Raw genomic sequence first — 16,614 nt, forward strand, 5'->3', positions numbered from 1 at the left:
GCGCCCCGCCCCCCCCGGTTCGAAGAACCTACATCGATCGATCCTATTAGGAAGATACAGCATACGCCCATCTTTCGTCCCAGTGGTAAATGTCAATGTTATGAGCGAATGAAGCATATAGGTATTAGAAGTAAATAAAATTAAGTAGCAGGGCTCAAAGCGCTCGTTGTGATCCAAAGCGATATCCAGAAGGTGGGCGTCATGGCTGTATGGGAACGCAACCTAGGTACTAGGTAGAGGTACATAGTCATGAGGTTTTTCAATTGCACGAGGCTGACAGCTGCCAAAAAGAAAAAAGCGAAAAAAAAAGGAAAGCACGGGGAAAAGGTTAAGCATATAATGTCATTTAAGGCAAGTACCAATAACGCTCCTACGGGGGCAATGGCCAAGTGGTAGGCACGCAGTTTCCGAGTACAGTTCGAACCTCACCTGTTGCGCTACTATCCTTTGATAGCTGTTGATCATCAATGAACAACTCTTGCTGTGAAAATATAGTTATACGTAACTTGACAGCGCATATACTTAGGTATATATGCAACGGCCTCGTTCATTCATCGGTCTAGTGGGTTCTGGGGATTTCTGAGGTTCGCTGGCACTCGGAACAATTTTTCCCCCTTTTCTTTTATTTATTATTGTTATTATCATCTTTTTATATCGCCCAACCAACCCCCTTCTTCCCCCCAGCGATATCGTCTCTGTTACCGAACAACCAATTTGAAGGTTAGAATCCGAGGTGTGAAGTAGCCAGTATATATGGCCGCAAGTACCTAACCCTCGCTATTATGGCGGTGGTTATGTTGAAAAGGGCGATATGAGCAAGTGAAACATATATTATAATCCTAACGCTCTTCGTTGGCCGAGAGATGCGAAGATAGAAACGCAGAAATGCTGCTTTCAAAGAAGGTTGCAGCAATTATATATACCTACCTGTAATAGCATCTTCAAACATCGAAGTTATTCAAAAGGGGGAAAACCGAGCCATAGGTAATGATTCTATACTAGGGGTATTTCTACCTGTGAAATGATCCTGAAGGGCGACTTAAAAGATGCTGGTACGTCAGGCTATTATCTATAGTAAGTCCCCGACCACTTAAGAAAGGTTATTCATTCCAACAGACACGCCAATAGAACACCACAATAGCTAGTAATCAGAACCTGTAATCACCTTACGAGTGGCCACCATATGAATATCTTTCATTACAAGTCCTTACCGCCGGACCAAGGCAAAAGACTTGCCGTACCTACCGTATTGGCCCCTTTTTGGCTAATAGGTATAGGATAACTGATAACTTACTATCTTCTATACCACCATGACAGGTTACGCACACTTAAGTATAAATTCGCAAAATCATAATAAAGCAACACATAATTGTCGTAGTCATAATCGTGATTTTCCTAGCAGCCGGAGCTATCGACAGAGGGTTGATGAAGTTATGCGTCACTCAGGGCGGAGGCTCTAAGCTAGGTACTTGGGAAAAGTTGTTATGGAACATATTAGTTCCATCCATACAGAAAACCCAGGCGGAATCATTGAAAATTGAAATTAGAAAGATTTACATGCTACGAAAAGGGGAACCTCTTTCCAAAATTAGGTACCCAACTCGGCTTCAGAAAGCCTACAAGAAAGGAGGATGACGCAAGACAAGTGGCTGAAGGCATTATGCTAGGGATACATGCCAGCATGGCTTCCGTAAAGTTCATCGAAGACGTGCCGCTCATATGTAGGTATGTAATCCGATAATCATTCACATTAAGGACTTAGTAAGTTGACGCAGTCTCATACGACCCTCGCAGTTCCATGACATGGCCTATTGCTTTTTGAACGGTAAGTGTCATGGAATGAGCTGTCTCAAAAGATAAGGAAGGTGTTGAATTAAAGCCGTTCAAATTCTAATATCGGATTCGGGTTTCTCCTATGCACCTATCAGATGTTTATTTTTTCTGTCATTTAAGGGCGCGTTTGTTATTTATGTTCTATCATCCAACAATTACATCCGGTCTTCTACACCATTATATCAATCTATCACGCAAGCATACTCAAGTATCTAATAATATGACAGATACATTAAGAACCTTGTCACCAAAGAAATCTCACTTTATATAACGTGAAGAAACAAGGGCAAAAAAAAAAAAGCTGTTCATCAACATCTGCCGTGTCTAGCCGCGAACCCGCGGAACCGGGGTAAAGCACTACGACCCTGGGTACTTTGTCTAGACGCAAATGCATATGGCGAGATGCGCCGAGATATAACCCACTCTCCTGCGAATCGTTTATATGCGCCGCGATTGCGTGATTGGTACTAACTCTTTCCAATGATCGCTTACATGGTTGGTAAAGAGCAACACGAACTATACATACAATGTAATCGGCCCTGCAGTTAGAGCTATGTCCGCGTTGGTAGTACCAGCCGTAATATAAATAAGAAAACTTAAGACCCGTTGTGTTCCTCGCGATTTCCATGCATCCTACCGCCGAGCTACCTTTGGCGCGTTGAGTTGGAGCGTCGATTTGGAGCGTCGCCAAGTTAAACGGAAGTCTCAAATTCCATTATCAAATTATCAAAAGGAGTTTATCACCGCCAAGTATTTGAATCCGGGGACTCAAAGGCGCCGAGATGTCTTCCCGCATTTCGGGCGACGCCAAGGACGAAGCCAAGTTCTCTAGTGCAGCGCCCGCAGCTGAGCCTCCAACTAACCAACTACCTCCCTTAACAGAAGACGTAGTTAAGGACATCAGCCCAGGCAAGGAGAAACTTCCCGTCGAGGACTCCATTGAGGTTGATGCGGATCTCGAGAACGAAAATGACCCCGAGATCAGCCAGATCCCTCCTGAAGTCAGACGGGTCGTCAGTCTTCACGATGATACAACTTTGCCCACCTTGACATTTCGATATTTCATCCTTTCTATCATCTTCGTTATTCCAGGTGCTTTTTTATCTTCCATGAACAGCTACCGAACCACGTATGCACCTTACTCAGTCTTCTTCGTCCAGATAGCTTCCAATTATGTCGGCCTCTGGCTCGCCCGCGTCCTTCCTAATCGCGAATTTCATATTCCCTTCACTCGCTGGTCTTTTAACATGAACCCAGGACCATGGTCGGTCAAAGAGCATGTCTTAGTCACTTTAACAGCAGCTTCTGGCGCGACAGGCAATGGAGGCACCACTCCGATCTCGATCGGCGACCTTTACTTTAACGAGCGTCTTCATCCTGCAGCCGCCATCTTTTTCATGTGGTCCATCGATGCTACAGGGTACGCCTTCGCCGCGCTTGCTCGTCAAATTCTACTATACGAACCGGCATACCCCTGGTTCCAGGCTCTTTGCCAAGCAGCGCTTTTCGAGACTCAGAGTCGACAGAACAAAAACCCGACTCGCACTGCGCGCAAGCAGATGCGCGTGTTCTGGTGGGTGCTTCTGGGCGTCACGTTATGGCAGTTCTTACCCGAGTACGCCTTTCCGATGTTGAACTCCATGGCCTTCTTATGCTGGGTCGCTCCTCATAATCCTGTCGCCAACTTTATCGGATCCGGCCTTGGTGGAATGGGCTTTCTCAACTTCAGCTTTGATTGGGCCAATATCGTAAGTCTTTTGGTGGAATTATAATAGGGACTAAAAGATACCGTACTAACTGATTTTGAAAGTCCAACTATCTCGCCGGAGTTCCGCTATTTTTGAGTCCTTGGTGGTCGCAGGTCGTCCTTTTCTGCTCCTTCGTTATGTCATGCTGGATTCTACTGCCCGCTGCAAAATGGGGACACCTTGGAAATTACCCTCATTGCTTAATGACGAACCGAGCTTGTACTGCTGATGGGAGCAGATATCCTGTGACCGACCTAGTCACACCGCAAAATACCTTCAATCAGACTGCTTATGAAGAAAACGGACCGCTGTACCTTGGTGTTCATTACCTGTGGTCCATTTTCTTTGATTACGCTTCTTACGTGTCTGCTTACTCCTGGATTGTATTCTTTGGAGCCGGTCAAATCAGAGAGGGGTTCAGGAAGTTTCGGGCACGTCAGAAAAATCCCGGTCAGGGAATCAACCATCAATGGTACGCACAGTAATCTCACTAATAATATGTTATGATATGTTCATTGAAACTAATATGTTTCTAGTACGTTACTATATCACCAGCCTACCTAAGTACTCAACTTATGTACCAGGACGCTAACATAAGCAGACACGGACCGTTTAAATGTGCTCATGAGATCATACAAGGAAGTTCCTTTATGGTGGTATATTGTGTTATTCCTCGGTTCTTTTACATGTGTCATGACAATGGTTGGGATGGACCTCTTGTTCATCCCCTGGTGGACTTATCTGGTGGCACTCGCGACAGGAGCCGCTATTGTCGTTCCCCTCGGCTGGCTTTACGCCATTAGCAACTTCCAGCTGCCCATCGGGACGTTCAATGAGCTATTGTACGGCACGATGGTGCAGAACCTAAGCACCCATCGTAATCCCATTGGAGCTAGTGTAAGTCTATCATCCTAATAAGCGTTTTATACATGGGTAGCTAATCTTGTCAATCAGATATATGGTGCTCTGGCTGGTGGCGGTATGATAGCCCCTATTCCATTGATTACTCGTTTTCGCCAAATCTTCCCTTTTTATGATCATTACTGACAGTAAAAATAGCTTGGTATCGGGCCCAGTATATGTTGCAAGATCAGAAAATAGGGCATTACATGCACGTTCCCCAACGTGCAGTTTTCTTTTCGCAAATTTTCGGAATCACCATGGGTGTACCGATCAATTATGCAGCAATGCGCTGGATCATGGACTCTAAGCGTGAGTACCTGACTGGAGCTGTTGATGATCCAGCCCATATCTGGACGGGTCAGAGTTTAGCTAGCTCTTTGACGATGGGAGTTCAATACGTTCTATTGGTAAGTTTTCTTTCGTTCTGATTGTCCGTGAATCATGCATAGGTAAACACCAAACACTAACGTCCCTCAAAAGGGACCAACCCGACTTTTCCGACAAGAACAATTTCGTCCTCTCCCCTACGCATTCCTCGTCGGCGCGGCCTGCCCGGCCATCGTCTACGCACTCCACCGACTGTTCCCTCGCGCGAAGTTCCACCTCTTCAACACCACTATTTTCTTCAGCGGCGCGTCCATCTTCTACGGCAACGTGTCGACGGGGTACTTCTCGCGTTTCATAGGGGGGTTCGTCGTTATGTACTGGGCGTACCGGTACCGATACCAGCTATGGGCCAAGTACAACTTTATTCTCGCGGCCGCATTCGATGCTGGTTTCAACTTGAACATGCTCTTGATCTTCTTGATCTTCGGTAGTGCGAAGGTTATCGGCATGCCGAATTGGTGGGGGAATGATGCGGTTAGCGTGGAGAAGTGCTATGCACTTGAGACTTGAGTAGAATTAGGAAAACATCTAGGTACAACAATAACATAATGGCACTGTAGATATACAGTATTGATACCGCCACCAAGGCTGACTAAAAGCTGGGGAACATAGCATTGCTTCAACGTGAGTTGCGTACGCACGGTTACACAAGGAGTGTGGATTGCTTATGCTCACGAGAGGCTACAAACGTGTCTGACACTAGAGCGTAGATATAACAAGGAGCCTTTAACTTCCGGGTATTTAGTAACTTGGGAACCATATGCTACCATTACAACAGGTTCATGCCGTGGAAGCCCAAAGCCGAGGTATATTTATAAAACTCGTTCTATATGTTACTTACGAAATACCTGCCTAAGGTACGTCGAGTAGTTGGCTATTATTTCAAGTACGCCCTCGGTGTAGAATGCCGCATACAGAGTAGAGGTCAGGGTCTTACACGCAGTATATTGCGTTGAATTAGTAAAGCCTGACCTTCTATCCTCTTGCGAAGGGAGCTAGCTACTGTTTATATTGCCAACCAACCCCTATTCCACCAACTTATCCCTCATATCTCTGACAATGCAAAAGCTTTTCCAATGCGGAGGACAGCTATAACAACACATTGGCGTTATTTAAGGTGCTATGAATTATTATCTATCAATGTCAACTATCAGATTTGAGAGACGCGGAAATGGCTCTTTTATCGTGTCCAAAATGGAGATTTCCAGCTGCTTTGTCGTTGGTGTTAGAACACATAATTAATGTATCAGATAAATTAGGAGGTAGGTATATAATTATTATTATTTCTGCTTTAAGATCTATGCATTCTTAAGTTTAAGTTAGGTACTTAAATATAAACCCTTATTATCAACACCCAAGACAAAGTAAACAAGTTAATGTTTGAAGCTATCATATATGATTAGTAGCTTAAGAGACACTATTTATTTAATAAGCATGCGTGATCTTATTTATATATTTACAGAAATTTACATAGGTATTTAATAGGTAACGTTGTAATGAAACTGGAATTCTTTCTCTCACGCATACATACATATACATTATTATCTGTACTTTAGACTTGAAGTGTGCTTTCAAAACCAGGTTGAAATACAATTATAAACCGGGTTCATACACCAAGAGTAATATTCTCATAGGCAAGCAGCATTTTTGTTTTCCGAATACCTGAAGAGATTGCACGATGTGAAGAAAAACATCTAATCACAACTTACTACTACACCAAGCAATATATTCTTACGTACCCCTATGTCCAACTCCCAAGTACGCTAGAAGTTATAGAAGATTCCAGCACGTGACGACTTAGCAACGAGCTAGACGTCAAAAGGTTGGGATGATGCAGGCGGCATCTAGGCCTAAGCTAGAGCAAGTGGTACTTTCGCGAAGTCTCACTTACTGCTGGGCTATGCAAGCCACGAAACACATTGAAACAAAAATAGTACAACGGGGGATACAAATGCAGTAATTTTGTGGATAATGACGGCTGCGGGAGGAAATTATCTCGTCAACGCTGGCGTTGTTTTGGCCCACCAAGTATAGAGGAGGTTATTATAGGCAACCCACCAAATATGTTATGTCTAATTCGTCGCATCAAGCAGCACCTCTCCACTTAGTATACTACGTGTAGGCGCTACATACTTTGAAATCCATCGTCGTACATGTACTCTACATAGGATGATGTTTGGGCGGTTAGTATACTCGAAAACTATTTATTTGGGCCTAGCCAGCGCCCCTTGTTTTCTCTCACTCTCCCTTTACCTAAGGTGAGGAAACCGGAGAGCTCATCGAGCTATCTCTTACTACCACTCTTCTACCCGAGTTGCATCATTGTTGTCTTACCCATAACAGACGGCTCTTCAAAAAAATATATGACGTTGATTCGAAGCCCGCGAATTTCTTAGACAAGGTCATTTGATCTACCTACCGGCGGAGATCCGGGTGATCCCCGAGGAGTCTAACATCTCCGTTTATCGATCACGGGTGAAGATGGCGTCACTTAGTAACCTGATCAATCAGAAAATGTCTCTATATTGCTTTTTCACGTAGCAGTAAAAATACGGGCATTGCGGGAAGCACGGGAGGCACTTCACTCGATTCCTGCTTCCTGCTTCCTGCTTGTGTGACTCAGATGAGAGAGAGTGCGAGGCGAAGATGCCCAAACTACACGATACCTACCTAACCTAACCCACCATCACCCACCCACGCACTTACTTGGTAAGACGATATAAGTGAATTCTGGGAGGTCGAATAGTACTTTGGCCTTGGGAGAAATAACCCCTCAATTTATGGGAACGGGGCCGAAGCGGCGTCGGCGGCGGAGGAGAATGAGGAATTGGTAAAGCTAGCGTGGCACCAGTCAAACTGCACAGGTAAAGATGCTAATGCAGCCCCCAGAGAGCCGTTAACAATACTAGGAGCGTTTGAAGGGATATAGAATTGGACCCGGAGATGTAGAACGGGAAGAACCACTGTTGTATAAGCTGTAAGTCCGCAGTCTTACGCCTCCATTCGCAACCTCCACAGACTGGCGTACGTGGCACGTAAAGTTGAGGTTTACGTGGGAGGAACCTGAAGGTGGTAGTTGCAGCTACGAAATATAACGTCTGTTCATACGACGACGAACCAACTTGAAGGGTATTTTTATACCTAGTCTATGTGTGCCCAATGGAGGATGTGGGATGTAGACTGAACCCTATACTATACGAGGGTAATTGATTGCGGGTTATCCCGTTTTGGTAGTCCACATTGCGTAAATTGGGGCAACGGACTTTTAAATTATGTACGTATGCGGCGTAGATTTCCCCATCGGCAATTTGAAGCTATTCCAGAGCAAAGGAGGATTGGACTGGTACGATACATTGGAGTAGTATTCTTTCTGGATGCTGATGAGCAAGCAACTATCGGGCATAGAGGGATTGAGCGTTTATTTCTATCACCAAAATTGTATTGAAAGTTTGAACTGGTTTGCGCTGTTATCAATCAGGCCAATCCATGCTATATTATATGTATTAACCTTTAGGTACATAGGTATTTTGTGATGTCAATGCCCCGCGATGGGGTTGCTCGACGGAGAAAAAGGACGATTAGATTGACGATAAGAAAAAAAAAGAAGATTATAAAGGAGTGTCGGATCTCGGAAAGCGTTATCTCGACGAACGGGTAGATACTCTTTATCAAGACACTCGGACTCCAAAAATATGCTTGTATGCTTGTACATATGCTTGTAGGTATATGCTTATGTAGCCTGTAGGTATGCTTGTTCGCTTCCTGCCGCTGCCCACTGCCTAAAACTTTAAAAGACCACGGACGTTGTTTAGTGCTACGTACCACGAGTGGAGGAACCCGAAACATTATTAGACGGTATAATGGTTTTAGGTAACATGTAACCCAACTGTCATAAATGTCACAAACCGTCATAATGCGATTGACAAACGCCCTGACGCCCCAAACCGTGAGACTTGTCAAAAACTTCGAAGTAATACAATCCGCGGCGAACCTGAGTTAAGATGGGAAACATTGACTGAGACTGCGCGGCAGTGCCGAGACCTCTTGTTTGCAACCTGTCGCGGAAAGTCTAGAAGCATACCCAATTCGTAATGCGGACGCGATGCGATACGATGCGATGCGATGCGACTTGGAAAATAATCATTTACCCCGGACTGTTCTTATCTGGTGATAGATGGGCATTGACGCCCACCGCGACTTGGGCATAGTATCATATATCGACTTAATTTTATTTTTAAGGTATAAGCTTATGCTGTGAAAAGTAATCCAGCTTACATCCGTCTGTGCTTCCTGTTGTGGTTCACTGCACGTGTGGATAGAGCCAAGGCGGGATGCTTGTGCATGTGATGATGTGAGATCATCTTAAAAAAGAAGCAAAAGGAATAAAAACCCATGTGGCCCAAGCTTTTTTCTTTTCTTTTTTTTTTCTTCCTCTTCTTCCCAAGCAGGGAACATGGAAGTTGGGGGAGGGAACAAGCATTTCAACCCTCCCTCTTCCTCTAAACGCCTCCAACCGTGCATGAATCTCAATAATGAGATCATAATAGTTCGCCCGTCGTATTAAGATTACTATTTACTTTTAGATTATTTGTTTATTTCCCTTTCTGGCCAATATCGCCTTGTATACTGTATATCTCTTACCACCGAGACGACGTTTTTAATAAGGGGAAATGTGACGAGTTTCGTAAAGAGGTGATCAGTTCTAGAATTTCCCGACGACGACCCTAACTCGTAAGACAGATGGGAGAGAAAAAAAAGTTTTCAAAAGAGGAAAGGGGAAGAAAAATAGGGGAGGCTATAATTAATGGCCATAGTGTATTGGTGGCTGGCGCCGTGTTTGAACAATCCGGCGATGCGGGCTGATAACTGGTGGGGGTTGTTTGAGGCTACAGCTACATTGCCCGCAGCTGGGGTGGCTGCAGGTGGGCAAGGCGGGATGACAGTATTGTACAATACTCAGAACTGGTAGCGTACCTCCTATGTATGTAGGAGGAGGTAGGGTTAGGATAGGCTCCCGGATCAGCGCGCACATCAACAGGATACTACCTAGGCATCCTTACCTATCCATATCCATGTGGCTACATAGGTATGTTGGTTAGATATTTTTTTTTTCAATAAGTACATAAAGAAAACAATAACTACGTACGTACATATATTTATTTCGTGAACTGAAACCTCATGTTGAACAATGGAGTTAAAATCAATGCAGTGCGGACACGAAGGAGGTAGCCGACCTTTACTTACATGTATGCTGACTACCTAACCTACCTGGTATTTCCACCGCTTGTATGTAATGTTTTATTCACTAACGGACAAGATTTAAGTAACATCATGGACAAAAACAAAGCCAAAAAAAATAAAAATAAAAAAATCATGGCCAATATTAATTAGAAAGGAGGACTGCATCTGCAGTTTTCTTAAAAAACCTCCGAGGTCAAGAACAGAGCGGTCTGCAAAAGACTGAACAAAAGTACCTAAGGTACATGCGATACAGGTACGACCTAATGTACAAATGTATGTATCTACTTACAAGTATAAAGTATATAGTATGATTAAAATGTGACGCACGGTCTTGACTCTTAGGGCACAAGGATAAAAAAACGTACCTGCTTAGTGGCGTACCTGCCTCCACACGCGCGTCACGAAATAAACAAAACGCGCTTTCACGAACCAGTGACCCCTGTTTAGGCTCTGCATTTCTGACGCACGATCTAGTGAACTCTAGCGAACATCAAGTACTGTACTTTCCCACTTGGCGACCTGTCGACCGCTCCTTTTCTAGTAAATCTCCAGATCCAACCTCCCGTTAACTCCTCCCCCCATCTCCATCTTTTTCGTCGCATTCGCCACAATCAACCAGTTGATCCGTCAAGAGTTTGCGCGCGCGCCTACTTACGCACTTACATACCTCTTACATACATACCTACCTACCGTGGGACTTCTCTCTCTGCTACCGCCGTCCTTTCCCTTCTCGACGTATTATTCCGTAACCAATAACCTATAGCCAAAATAACCCACCTAGTTCGACATCGCGCCGGACGAGACTGAATGGCGGTTTCTTGTGTACTCTGCGTGTGATTGTTGGGAGAAACTGAGAATCGAAAACTTTAGTATTCCGCGACCGAAAACGAAAGAGAACTGAAGATATCAAGGGAAGGAAGTGGTGAATCGATAGTCTCACCCCGAACTCGAAAAAAAAAAAAAAAAAAAACTTGTTCCAGCATGAAGCGTTGAAGAAACGTCTTCATAAACTGCCCTTGCTTGGTCTGACATTCCACATGTCCTGGATCGATTAGTAGTACTGCTTCTTTTGCATTCCTGACCTACGAAGCATCTATCCTAGCTAGCGGTTTATACGATTATTACCGTCGTCGCTAGTTGCAGTATCTAAATCAGAACCCCTGTTCCGGTCCCTTGACGCGTCCCTCATTGTCGGCGTCTCTTCAACGATTTGTCGGTCGCTCTCGTCTCGATCGTTAACTTACTTGTCGTCAACTACGTCGCCGACAATTTTTTTTTTAGGCAATAGAACGTTCTGGGCATATTGTCAGCATAACTGTCACATGATTGCAGACTGGCAAAATGTCAAATAGTGGTGGTACTTTGACTCTGCCCTCACCAACTCATCCGCACCATCACGTGGATGTACAAGCAGGTCTAAGATCATTAAGGAGATCACTTTCGCGTTCGCCATCAAAATTTGCACTCGTTCGAACTACATCGCAGAGCAGTTCTGACCCGAGCTCTCCTTCATCCCCGTGCATTAGACGCGTTCAGTCCCAATATTTCGGACAAAACAATTCTGTTAATTCGCCCCCCGCAAATCAACCACATACACAGTCACCACTTGCAACGCCGTTTCGCCCAAACGTAAAATTATCATTGCGATCAGCGAAAAAGAGTCCAACATCAGCTTCATCAAATAAAACAATTTCTCGACATCGAACATCTCCAAGAAGCCCGTCTAGAAGGGCATTAACCCAAGCTTCTGCTTCTGGTAATTCATATCCGCCCTTAACGCCAATTCCGTCACTTGCACCAGTCCCCTCTGGTCAGGAAAACCTAAATATTTTCCGCACGCGCAGCCCGGGTCCGCGCAAAGCTGCTGAGAGGGCCACCAATCGACACAGTGTGCATCTCGATATGTCCGAGTCCTCGCAGTTTGGGTCGCGATTTGGCGACACAGGCAATAGCACTACCACAACTTCTGTCACAAGCCCACTAAAACGAAGCGACGCGACAATGAATTTTGATCAGACTTCTACAGGGAGCCCAAAACCCAAACGTCGCAGTTATGGCTTGAGCGCCGATTTTAATGTTTATGATCATGGCCCTGGCTCTCCAAGCGCCGATGCGCAAGATGATTCATCTCGAGAATATGACTGGACAAACTCTGTTTCCCCTAATGTTTCCGAGCCTTCGTCATCATTAGCATCTCACGCGGCAATCCGCAGGGCTGGCTCTCTCCGAAAGTCTACTCTTCAGCAGCGAGAGCGAACATCATGGGGCAAACGCCATGCTTCTCAGCAATTATCTCAGAATTCTGGCGAAGTTACTACCCCTCAACGAGAGAGAACTTCGTGGGGAAGACGGGGCTCTTCGCAATCATCGCAGTCTCCCACCAACGAGACCAGTACGCCTAATGGAAAAACTCGACCGCGATTGTCTCTTGATCACTTTATGCCTCCACCCCCTCGAGAGAGTCCGTTCAATACTCCATCTCCACTGCCAAATCCCTCTTTGCATATGCTCAACCAGCAAGCTCAGCAGCCACACCCATTGTCTCGTATTATGACTACGTCGTCTTCCAATTCAAGTCTTTCCAATGACTCACCGACGCACTTTCCGGTCCCCGTTGTTGAAAAATCGAGGGCGCCCATGAACTTTTCCAAGAGCTTGCCAATTGGTGGTACTATCCGTCCCCAACATTATAAGCCGAGTCATGGTATCGCAAGCCTTTCTACCCCTGACTATAAAAACGAGAAGCCATATGAGGGGGCGTTCGCATCCACGGGCTTGGTATCAAAGATGGAATACAACGCATCAAAGTTTTCTGCTAGTGCGTACGGGGCTGTTCCCGACACACCTTGCAAGAAGCCCCTTGGTGGCTTTGCTACCTATCCGCCTCCTCCTATGACTGGCAATGTCAAGGCCAGAGGTAGGCATATCAAATATACCTTTAACCGTCCACCAAGTCCTTTCGAATCTATGACCCCGAACCGATCTGAGAATCCCTTTAACGATCAGCCTCGACCTATGCTCTTCAACGGATTCGGCACCCATTCGCGAAGAGCGAGCTTATTTAGCGTATGTAGTGATGATGGGCGCAGTCCTTTGGAGAAGCTCGGTGGAAGTGAATCTAGTAATGATGGAGATTTGCCGCCGACACCCACAAAGCAGCAAACCGCGTCGCGAAGTACCAGCGGGCTGAGCCGACTGTCTACCGAAAGCCCCACGGCTAATCGCCGTCTTCCTGCTTCCATGTCTGGGTTTGGATCCGGCGCAGCTTCACAGCAAGACTCTGCCGCCAGCCGTAAGTACTATCTACCAAAGCAATCCTGCAATGACGGAAAAGGCGAAGGGAACATTACCCCTATCGAAGGGGTTGTGAACCTGCCAACACCTGCTGTTCAGGAGACGTACCCCAACCCTTGTCTCTCTTTGCCTTCATTTAGTCGATCTCGAGCTCAGCGTGGTTCGTTTTCTTCGCCTGCGCGGCTCGAGACACGCTCGATGATGACTCCTCTTGTGAAGTCCCCTACCAAAGTTCAGTTTGCTAAGACTAGCCCCGTGATTACAGCAAGTCCTTTAGAACGGCTGGAATTTGCAGAGAAGGCGACAACTCCCCGGACTCCGCAGGGAAACTGTGCGCCTCTCGATGCAAGTCGTCTATCAATCTCAAACGCAAATGACGGCTTCTTGTTCCCCGGCACTGGTGATAGACAATCAGCTTTCCCACCTGCGACTCCGACAACCCGACACGACAATATGCCGGCATTCTTTGAACGTCGTGCCATTACTCCTATCAATGGTATGCATTCCCACGACTTGGACGAGGGGCTCATTCAGCGTTTTGGAAAGGTAGAATTCATAGGAAAGGGCGAATTTTCATATGTGTATAAAGTTACCGAGGCCGCACAGACTGCAAGAATGATTCAGCCTAGCTTCTTCAGCACTCCTACTCATCGGGCAACTCCTCCACCGGCTACCAAGGTCTATGCCGTGAAGAAACTTACCCTTCCGATTCAGGGCAATAAGGATCGAGCTCTTCGATTCCGTGAAGTGTCTGTATTGGAAACCCTGAAAGGCTGCGATCACATCCTTCAACTTGCGAACAGCTGGGAAGATGATGGCTGTCTCTATATCCAGACCGAGTATTGCGAAGAGGGTAGCCTTGATGCATTCTTATCTTTTGTCGGCTTGAAGGGACGACTTGATGATTTCCGAATTTGGAAGATTATGCTCGAGATCGGCAAGGTGCGTATAAAGACGGTAGATTGCGTGTGAAGAGTAACTAACATATTGCATATTGCAGGGTTTGAAGCATATCCACGATGCTGGCTATATCCACCTCGATTTGAAACCTGCCAATATCTTTATCAACTTTGAAGGTACCTTGAAGATTGGTGACTTCGGTTTAACGACAGCTTTGCCGATTGAGAAAGGCCCTGATCTAGAAGGAGACCGCGAATATTTGGCACCCGAGGCGCTTCGAGGAGAGATTGGAAAGCCTACCGATATGTTTTCCTTTGGTCTAATCATGCTAGAAATTGCAGCCAACGTCAAGCTGCCTGAGAACGGAACAACTTGGGCTGGGTTGAGAGAGGGTGACTTCTCTGAAGTTCCTGTTCTCACCCAAGACGCGGGCGCAATCATGCGGGATGCTAATGGCATGCCGCTTGATGATAGTGAACGTAGCGTTGGTTTGTTTGGAGATGACCGAGCTACTCCTGCGGGACGCCGCAGCTATAATTTCCGAAATGCCACGCGCCAATCGGCTGATATTTTCGGCCTCGGCCGTAAGAGCGAACTCCAGCATCCTCCGGATTTCATGAAGGACCCTGATCATCCTAACTCCCTTGATATAATTGTAAAGTCGATGCTTACGCCGGACCCTATGATGCGTCCCACAGTTTCCCAGTTGCTCGATCTGGAAGCAGCCAACTGGGTCGCATCACGTCAACGAGCTGCCGCGACGGTCTTTGAAGGAAATTGGGGCCCTGCGGATGAAGTGTCTACTGCTCTCTCACTAGACACGGAGATGACTGATGTGTAAACGCTTTGCTCGAAGCCTTCAACTGATCCCACGGGACTACCTGAATCTTGCTCGGTCTGGCCTAGAACTGGATATGGAGTTAGTTGCATTTGCCACAGTGGCAGGTGTTGTTTTGCCTTGCGTATATCGGCCGACTCTGGCTGGATATGTAGAGGCTGTCATAAAGTTTCTGGCATTTGGCCCAGGAATATATCTGCGCGCAACTGGAGATGTGATGGCGTGCCTGAATTTTGCGTCTTGAACGATGCTCAATTTGGTTCTATTTAGAACCCTAATCGCAGTACGATATTTATCCTGTATTTGCTTTGGCAAGTACGGTAGTGTTTTTGACCATCAATTGGTCTTTGGTGGCGCAGGTGTTCCTACGGTTGGGAATCATGCCTCACGACCTTGATATATCATCAGGGGATTTCTTTGGTCCGTACCATTATCGGTCGAATATTTCCTCCCACTCTTCAAGTACCTTAACCTCGAAGGGGCGATATATCATGGACATCATAATCGGATCTTTGAGACCGAGACTTTGTAACGGCGGCGTTTTCTCTTCGGCGGAGGCGAGCAGTCCTAATTTCCTTTGTTTTTTAACGAGTTGACTGTTTCCAACAACATTTTTTTTTTCACTTCGACATAACGGTATGGAAAGGGGAAAAAATGGACACGGCCGTAATGAAACGGGCATTCGGAGGGGCGTCTTTTGCTAGACTCGGCTTCGCACCAGTGTAAATATAGAAACGGAAAAAATTGTGCTTAGAGAGATCAGCTTACCCAGACTAACTGGACCGTCATCTCGAGAGGACTAGGAGGATTGGTCGGATACGTCCTCGGTTTTTACGAAACCTGTATGAATGACGATATGCTATGATTTGCTCATGAGCTACTCGCTTGCGATTCTTCGATTCGATTCTGTAATGTGAAGGTTTCGATGGGGTGTGATTTGTTTCTTTTGTCAAGGCAGTAGTCGAAGAAGTTGATAGGTTTCTCGGTACCATCAATACCAAATATTATTTCGTTTGTCATGTCATGCATGGCCATGTTAAATCAAATCAAGTCAAGTCAAGTCAATGATTGATCTCCGAGAAAGAGGGAGGAAGGACTAAAAGTTTGTTGTGAATGATGTGTATTTGTTTTGAAAAGTCCTAAGAGGGTAACTTGTTTGGTTTGGTTTTGGAGCTATGAATTTCTCCGACTTGCGAACGAAACTAGTCTATCGTAGTAGTCTTGTTACTCGTGGGTAGCTAAGGGTAAAAAAAGTGACTGACTACCTCTCACTAACTTTTCCCAGGGTTACCTAGGCGGAAATAGGAAAAAGGAAAAAGAACCAAAGAAAAAAATATTATTATTCCAGAATCCAAATACCCTTAGGTAGTTTCACTGTACGGAGTCTTCATTCTTCTGACTGGTTCCTTAGTCACTTGTATTGTACTACACGTAGGTAGTTTAGGTTAGGTCTTGTTTTTATTTGGCTAA

At 45.6% G+C, this 16,614-nt stretch overlaps 3 protein-coding genes across 3 annotated transcripts; 2 read left to right on the top strand and 1 right to left on the bottom strand.

Annotated features, from left to right (window-relative positions):
- Positions 1-1,869: 1,869 nt before the first annotated feature.
- Positions 1,870-5,625, top strand: F4812DRAFT_444817 (OPT superfamily oligopeptide transporter). The gene is made up of 6 exons (XM_047935529.1): positions 1,870-3,581; positions 3,644-4,052; positions 4,183-4,478; positions 4,536-4,560; positions 4,641-4,891; positions 4,965-5,625. Exons 1-6 carry the CDS (start codon positions 2,616-2,618, stop codon positions 5,379-5,381), a joined length of 2,364 nt encoding a protein of 787 aa, XP_047786192.1. The 5' UTR covers positions 1,870-2,615; the 3' UTR covers positions 5,382-5,625.
- A 2,661-nt stretch (positions 5,626-8,286) lies between these two features.
- F4812DRAFT_444818 (uncharacterized protein) lies at positions 8,287-9,362 on the bottom strand. Its single transcript, XM_047935530.1, has one exon. It carries the CDS (start codon positions 8,781-8,783, stop codon positions 8,382-8,384), a length of 402 nt encoding a protein of 133 aa, XP_047786193.1. The 5' UTR covers positions 8,784-9,362; the 3' UTR covers positions 8,287-8,381.
- Positions 9,363-11,067: 1,705 nt separating this feature from the next.
- F4812DRAFT_225609 (uncharacterized protein) lies at positions 11,068-15,361 on the top strand. The gene is made up of 2 exons (XM_047930480.1): positions 11,068-14,348; positions 14,407-15,361. Exons 1-2 carry the CDS (start codon positions 11,454-11,456, stop codon positions 15,145-15,147), a joined length of 3,636 nt encoding a protein of 1,211 aa, XP_047786194.1. The 5' UTR covers positions 11,068-11,453; the 3' UTR covers positions 15,148-15,361.
- Positions 15,362-16,614: the final 1,253 nt, after the last annotated feature.

Source organism: Daldinia caldariorum (genome assembly GCF_022478825.1).
Source record: "Daldinia caldariorum strain CBS 122874 unplaced genomic scaffold F4812scaffold_23, whole genome shotgun sequence".
In the NCBI taxonomy this organism is placed as follows: domain Eukaryota; kingdom Fungi; phylum Ascomycota; class Sordariomycetes; order Xylariales; family Hypoxylaceae; genus Daldinia; species Daldinia caldariorum.

Excerpts from the sequence above, each read along its gene's own strand:
- F4812DRAFT_444817 (XM_047935529.1), top strand. The coding sequence starts at position 2,616 with ATGTCTTCCCGCATTTCGGGCGACGCCAAGGACGAAGCCAAGTTCTCT. Across the intron at positions 4,053-4,182 it reads TCAGGGAATCAACCATCAAT|ACACGGACCGTTTAAATGTG; the intron begins GGTACGCACAGT and ends TAACATAAGCAG. Across the intron at positions 4,561-4,640 it reads TGGTGCTCTGGCTGGTGGCG|CTTGGTATCGGGCCCAGTAT; the intron begins GTATGATAGCCC and ends CAGTAAAAATAG.
- F4812DRAFT_444818 (XM_047935530.1), bottom strand. The coding sequence starts at position 8,783 with ATGACGGTTTGTGACATTTATGACAGTTGGGTTACATGTTACCTAAAA.
- F4812DRAFT_225609 (XM_047930480.1), top strand. The coding sequence starts at position 11,454 with ATGTCAAATAGTGGTGGTACTTTGACTCTGCCCTCACCAACTCATCCG. Across the intron at positions 14,349-14,406 it reads TTATGCTCGAGATCGGCAAG|GGTTTGAAGCATATCCACGA; the intron begins GTGCGTATAAAG and ends TGCATATTGCAG.